Raw genomic sequence first — 7,534 nt, forward strand, 5'->3', positions numbered from 1 at the left:
CATCTACCAACACAGGAAGTATTTCATTACAACTTAAGAGCAAAATTCAAACATGTCACTTAGTAGCAGGGAGTCTTTAATCCATGCCATCTCGATTAAGGTTTGCAAGAATATGAGGTCATCACATGATGGATTACAAAATTATACACACTTTGTTTTCCCCACTGTATTACAGAGATACACCCAGTCATTTCTGAGGATGGAAATGATCGATGATTGAAGTGTCCTTGTTTTTTTGTTTGTTTGTTTTTGTTTTGCATTGATGTTGTCAGACTATAGTGGATGAACAGCTCATCCTGAAGAGGGTAGCAGATGTGCTCATCAACCTCTACGCTATGACAGCTGTCCTGTCCAGAACCAGCCGCTCCATCAGCATCGGCCTGAGGAGTCATGACCATGAGGTGGTTACACTATAAAAAGTACACACACACACACACACACACACACACACACACACACAAGCTTGAATTAATACTTACTAATGTGGGCCCAGCAGAATTGAGAAGTAAGAACAATCTGCCTGGAATGTTCTATGAACCCCAGCTACAAAACAACATGTATGGATTAGTCCAAAGCATTAGAGTCAAAGAGTAGAGCAAGTGTGTCCATGGGCATAACTCCAAAGGCTTTAAGCCTCCTGTACACCTTGAATTAATGTTCATCACAGTGAAAGCAGTTTTTACTTGACCTCATCAGATTGGTAGACATAGCAGTTTAGATCAGTTTTCTCTGACAGAGATGCAAGTTTAGTTCTAATCACCAACTCTGAAAGGGGACACAAGTTTAAACCTCCAGACTATCAGGTTGCAGATAAAGAAAGAATTCAGAATTTAATTAAGAATTTAATTATTTTTCTGATTCTTAACAGTAAAATGGATAAGTCAGAATTTACAATGAACCTGGATACAAATCCTAGTTGTCTCAGATTAGTTATTTGTAGTGTCAAAGTTTCAGAGCAAAAATAGAGACATGCCAAGCTTTTTAATTGATGATCAGTAAGTGTGTGCTCATAAATCACCCCTTAAACCTGTCAAAAACCGCTGGAGATAGGACAGTTTGTAAGTGTGTAGAGATCATTTGTAGACTAAAACTATGAAGAATAAAAATGACTAAAATGTGATTGAACTAATAAGCATTTTCATCTCAAGACTAAAATACTATTCCGACGGGATTAGTTTTACATGGGCACGTGGGGTAATGTCACTTTACCACAGGACGTCGGTAATATTAATGGCCAATTCGCACGGGATAAGAAATATCAGTAAAACTACCACAAGTGGGAGGGGTAAATCCATTCATACACCGCCGTCCCTTCCTGTCGTCATGTGCGTATGACGTTGCTTCCTGTGCGTACCACACTCGAACACACTTCAAGTCGTGTTCGTTGTAGGCCCACAGTACTTGAGGATTCACATGGACTTGTCCGACTGTGAAGTGCAAAACTGAGTGCTTCTTCAAGAGCCTCCATGCTTGAAAATCCGCGAAAAACCACTTGTAAACAGGATATGACGAAATATCTATACACATATTTACTGCTGGTCTATTCGCACGGGATTAGTATTACCTGAGGTAATTGTCCAGGACCCTTTTACAGAAGGTAAAAGTTGCGGTAATCTTTACTGACATTGTGCGGTAATGATTACTGACATGGCACATTCGGACAGGACTTAAATCAGGACTTAAATTATTACTTTACCCCATGTACCTATGTAAAACTAATCCCGTCCGAACAGGGCTTAAGACTCAATCTAAAATAGCTGTCAAAATCAACACAGGTTCAGGTTGGGTGAAACATGAGCTGTATAGACAGATTGATGATTAAAATAGAAGCATTTCTGTTCCATGCTGAAAATGGTTGATTTCTACACAGCAAATACAGAAGTTTGGTAGATGGCCATATTTCCCAAGCTCTGCCACAAGTGAAAATCTCTGTGAACCCCCTTCCACCTGATTGATTTGTTACCTGGTTGGATGTTTGACATTTCTTTAAAAGAAGCTCTTCCTCTTCTTGTGCTTAAAACATGCATTGCAGTGACACTCTGCCATTAAGGTGGTGTTGCATTTGATTGCAATGTCACTATCTAGAAAGCAGGTTTGCATCCTAATTAAGATGAGTAAAGTTATCATGGGTAATAAAGCACACATTATGTAATTAGATTAGACTGTTTTCACTTACTGCAGCGAAGTATCGACTGAAAGCATTTAGATGGGCAGTAGCAGCAGCCTGTCACAACATGATGTCACCTCTAATTTTCTTTTCTTTTCTTCTGTATTTTGTTGCAAACATGTTTCATTAGGCCTGCTTTATGCAAGTACTTTAACTTGTTGTTAAAGGTCCAGTGTAGGCTCTGGGGAATCACAGTACTACAGTATACCAGTGTATTTACAGTGTTGGGCTCTCAACTATAAAAATGTAATATATTACTCATTACTCACTACTCTTTACTAAAACTCTTTACTTTTTAGTCCCTGCCAGCAGTAATTCGTTGCACTACTCGTTATATTACTTTTCCGTTACATCCCATAAAACTGGCAAATGTGTATCTCCCCAAACTTCAGATGTGTGCCTCTGTGTGAATATCAGGGTAATCCCCGGTAAGTGCAGCTAAGGCTAAATAGCGTGTGAATGTTTTTTGGTTTGTTTGTTTTTTTACTTGGGGATCTTCTGTTGCCTGTGACAGGTATTATCCAAAGGCTCTGCCTGAAAGACAGAAAGTCACTTGTGGAGCAACATTTCATCCACAACATATCCAACCACAAGCATCATTACTTTAATTTAATTTTTTAAATTTTATATACTTTATTAATCCCCGAGGGGAAATTCAATTTTTCACTCTGTTGTCAATTACACACAGGTCCGAACACACACATGCACAAACTGGACCTATACATGCACTAAGTGGAGAGATGTCAGAGTGGGCTGCCCATGACAGGCGCTCTGAGCGGTTGGGGAGTTTGTGCCTTGCTCAGGGGCACCTCGGCAGTGCCCAGGAGGTGAACTGGCACCTCTCCAGCTACCAGTCCACGCGCCATATTTTTGGTCCAGACGGGGACTTGAACAGGCGACCCTCCGGTTCCCAACCCAAGTCCCTATGGACTGAGCTACTGCCAGAGATTTAGTTCCAGTACCTGCAGCAACAGTGTTCTTGTCATCTTTCCACCCAACAGAATCAAAGTAATTAGAATATTTCCAGCCGGTAAAGTAAGTGTTTCCATCTTTCAAATTAGCTTGCCGCTTTGTGGCGTGCCTGCGCATTGCAATGATTACAAAAATGAGTCCAATGATGTGATGTTGCATTTCGGGTCAGTAGTGATGCGATAACAAAAGTAACGTAACAAGTTGTTTGGTTTTGGGGTAACTGTAATATTGTTGCTGAAATTATATTAGTAATGAGTTACACTACTCGTTTCTGGAAAAAGTAATATTATTACTGCAACAAGTTACTAGTAACTAAGAATGGGAATCACCAGATGACCACGATACAATATTATCACGATACTAAAGTCACACCACTATATTTGCAATATGCAGAGTATTGTGATATATTGTGATTTATTATTATTGTCCCCAAGTGCAAATTATTTCACCAAGAGAAAACTTTGTCAACATCAGTTTTACCTCATAATAGAAAGTTTTCATTCAATTTATCTGACTTCAATCATTTTTATGGCAGCAAAATGTGATGCAAAGCAGAAAGACTGACCAACACCGTCATAAAACCTGTCAGAAATGCTGCATACATCTGACAAACTAAACTGTTGGCAGATTTAACACCCTCTATGAGGCCAGATTATGTGCCTGAGCGAAACACTTCATATGCAGGTATCCCACTAACTGAATGGCAACACCCACGTGAGAAGCGTTGTCTTTAAAACCACAATCCCTCATTCTTGTGCTGCATTTTGCAGGAGGTCTGCAGTGTTTGCTTCGGTGTGACTTTCGTGTACTGCTCAAGTTTGGAAAACATGAGACAGCAGTCGCCAGTCCTCTGTGAGATAATGTGCCATTATAGTCACATATGAATCTACTTACCTTGAGTCCAGGCGTCACAAGTTAATACCACCCTTCCTGCTGTACTTAAAGATTCCTCAACTTTATGCTTCATTTCTCTGTAGAGCTAGGATCAGGTACGACTGTGTCGGTGAAAAAATGTTGGGATGGAGTCACATACCTGGGTTCCAATGTTTTTAGCATTTAACAAAAGCCTTTCATTTTCAGCAATGCTGTTTGGATATAGATCGTTGCACATGTAGATGGTTATGGACTGTGTTATCTTAGTTTTCTCACAGTTGGATGGTAGTTTTGTCAAGCTAAGTGTGTCCAGTGATTTTCTTTTTTGGTAGAGTGGGTTTAGCGTTAGCTTAGCCATCAGCCTTTCTGATTTCTTTCTGCGGTGACTCCATCTTTGTTTTGATTAACTTCCTGCCAAATGCCATTAACTGAGACCTCTGCTGACCTCACCAGGAAATAAAACTCAGCCCCATCTATTGGACTGAAAAAGCAACTGATTTTATTATTCTAGTACAAAAAGTTGGATTAACGTGTATTTGCAAAAATGTATAATGTATATAATAAAAGATTGATACTTGCCGTGTGTATCGATACAATATTGCCACACAAAATATCGCAATACTATGCTGTATCGATTTTTTTCCCCCCACCCCGACCAGTGACGTGTACCAATGCCCAACAGTGGGTATTTAGAAATCTAGACTGTAATTTTCAATACACTCAAAATTAAAGCCACTCCTCTTCATATTAAACTCATACTAAGAAGCTGTATTGAGGTGATGTAGTGTTCAGCACATGCCACCAGAGGTCAGTCTCTACTCGTGGAGCAGGCAGCTGAGCTCAGAAACGTGGTGATTGTAAGTGGTAGGGATAGCGTTACAGGACTGTAAATGGCAGCAAGGGGAGACTGCAGGAAAAACAGCATATTTCACATCTAATACTGTGAATTAAGGAATTATTTCGAGCTTGTTACTGTTGGAACAGTGGAGAGACTAACAGACTGTTTTGATGAGTTTTATTTTGTTTGTCACGTGCGTGAAATTTAAAAGTTTTTAAAGTTGAGTTAACAAGGCAGTTAGGCTAGTCTTAATTTGGTGAAACAGTTAAACTAAACGCCACTAAATCCTACATGAGAGACTTATTTGACCTAGTGTTGCTATTATTTCAACTCCACTATTTTGTAGAGGTGCAGCCTGTGCTGCTCCACCTTCATATGGAAAAAGCATTTTATCAGAGCAGATTTATGTGGAAAAGGACACGGGATGGCAGTGTCAACACTCACAGTCGACAAGTGTGTGCCATGTATAACCACAAACAGCAATGTAGAGCAAAGCTGAGCACACAAACATTCAGCAAAGAGACATTAAAGAAGGCAGTGAATACTTTATAGTATCCTCTTTAGCAGCAATCTCCTGTGTTTCAGATGGGCAGCCCAGTGTCCCTCTCCTCTGTAGCTACAGGAAGAAATGTCTGCAAACATGCAGCAGCCCACCATTGTATTTTACTGTATGTAAAACTCACACACAGACTGTAGAGATCCTGTCTAACTGAATTCCATTCCAAAGATTCATGTCTTTTTTTTTTAACTGAAATGTTTTGCCTGAGGATCACAAAGTAATTCAAACCAAGTTCTGAATTATTTAAAAGCAAATCTGGCTTCAATCATTAAGCTTTTATCCAGTGTTGTTCCACTGTGATTATAAAAGCTTGGAGGTTCATGTTTGGTTTTGTATCTGTTAACTTTTTTTCCATGACGTGTGCTAATCTGACATCTTTTAGTTAAGTAGGACCTGTGGGTTACTGATGAAATTTGTACCTTTTTCCTCCTGCACTGTGTTTGCAAATGAAAACTGAAGCTACAGATGTTTGCAATTGCATTTCCCATTTGATTACTTTGTTTTACATTTGCTGTTTTTAACGGCCCCCTGCATCGTTTAGTTTTGAATTGTCCTTCAACTGAATTCATGTCTGCAGGTTTTGACAAACAAGTGTTCATTTTTCTAGGTGCTGCTCGCTAACACATTCTGTAGTGAAGCTTTCTTCAAGAACAATTACTTGATGACTCAGTTGCAAAAACGTAAGTACAACACAAAACTGTAATTGACAACAGCCTCTTGCCTTTTTTTTTTAACTGCATCTCAGTTTAAAATACTTGCATGTGTTGCAGAATCTCCCAGACAAAGCCCACATACCAACACTCAAACCCCTTGCTGCTTCTCATTTTCGCACTGCATGTTTTTTAATGACCTATATATAATCCAGTTATCCAGTGACATGATCCAGACACATGAGAATGTTGTTGTGCTTTGTATTCAACAAATGAAGGTTGTTTTAATTCCCATGTCTATTTGTTCCAGACTCTCCTGAGAATATTGATGCCAACATCAAGAAGATTGCCAGGGAGGTGTTGGAGAACAGAGCTTATGTCTGCTCTCACCCTTTAGAAAGAACATACTGAGATTCCCCATGTCATCATAATACTGTCTCCTCTGTTCAGATTGGACTTTATGGACCGGTCCAAATCACACTTCCAATAATCTCTCTTTACTCTTCTATTACTACTCACTTTGGTTGACATTATTTGTGCTGCTGATAAATAAATGAAGCGATTTTTGTAAGTAGTTGCTGTACTTTACTAAACTTGTCTTCAAAGATAACACCTTTAGCAATCTTTGGAAAATGGGTGCTCCCTTGTGATGGCATTATATGGGTTTTATTTGAAGTGCTCTTCAATTTTATGTTATTAATTATTGCACAAGATATTAGTTTTAATGCCTATTGGACTTCTGGTCTACAGGGGACAGTTTTTGTGGCTTCTTAGTATTCCTGAAAGGCGGGCCAGCTGATGTCTGTGTCTTAATTTGGGGATATTCTTTTAAAAAGTGGAGACACTCTGCTCCGTCTCTGTCAGAGGCAGGGCAGGATGCTTATACAGGAATGAATGCTGCTTATTGAATTCCCTGTAAGAAGCAACAGAATACACCACATTAAGACAAACCCTATTATGATTTTCTCCAATACCTGTTGAGTTTCTTTGGTTTCTGAATAAAAAGTGAACCTAACTTAAACTGTCATGTAGTGGTACTTATTATATAGAGAGGTGTGTCTGGCGACGGCACTGTCCAGGGGCCTGGAGCCAGAGCCATAGTCTTCTTTTTCTCGTCTTTGTTGTCACCCAGGTTCATCACACACAGTTGAGGCAAAGGCTGCAATACATAAAACAGACAAACAAAAAAGATCATGTTAACAAACACTGAACTGAGGTGGACACTGTGTACAACAGGCATTAAAGCAGTGGGAATTGACGGACCCCATTTAAACAATCTACGGCACATGGTCTAAGTGCATAGCACAAGTACATTTAGGGCATGTCCAGCTCCACTAAGCCAGTGAAAACCGCTCATGATCTGGTTGCAAAGTGAGGCATGAGGAGCAAAGGGGTTGTATTAAGTCCCTTAATTAATTATAGGTGAGAGTGAAGCAGTAAGAGAAGTGACGTCACTGCAGCAAATACTGTGGGAC

At 39.7% G+C, this 7,534-nt stretch overlaps 1 protein-coding gene across 2 annotated transcripts in view; it reads left to right on the plus strand.

Annotated features, from left to right (window-relative positions):
* The window catches only part of acad9 (acyl-CoA dehydrogenase family, member 9), a 47,530-nt gene extending 40,456 nt beyond the window's left edge, over positions 1-7,074 (plus strand). For both annotated transcript variants that reach the window (XM_033633013.2, XM_078168733.1), the window contains 3 exons: positions 273-401; positions 6,017-6,089; positions 6,370-7,074. In XM_033633013.2, the coding sequence (XP_033488904.1) occupies positions 273-401; positions 6,017-6,089; positions 6,370-6,470 (303 nt within the window). In that variant the 3' untranslated portion in view covers positions 6,471-7,074. The remainder of the gene's footprint in view (positions 1-272; positions 402-6,016; positions 6,090-6,369) is intronic.
* Positions 7,075-7,534: the final 460 nt, after the last annotated feature.

This window comes from Epinephelus lanceolatus, chromosome 1 (genome assembly GCF_041903045.1).
Source record: "Epinephelus lanceolatus isolate andai-2023 chromosome 1, ASM4190304v1, whole genome shotgun sequence".
Taxonomy (NCBI): Eukaryota; Metazoa; Chordata; class Actinopteri; order Perciformes; family Serranidae; genus Epinephelus; species Epinephelus lanceolatus.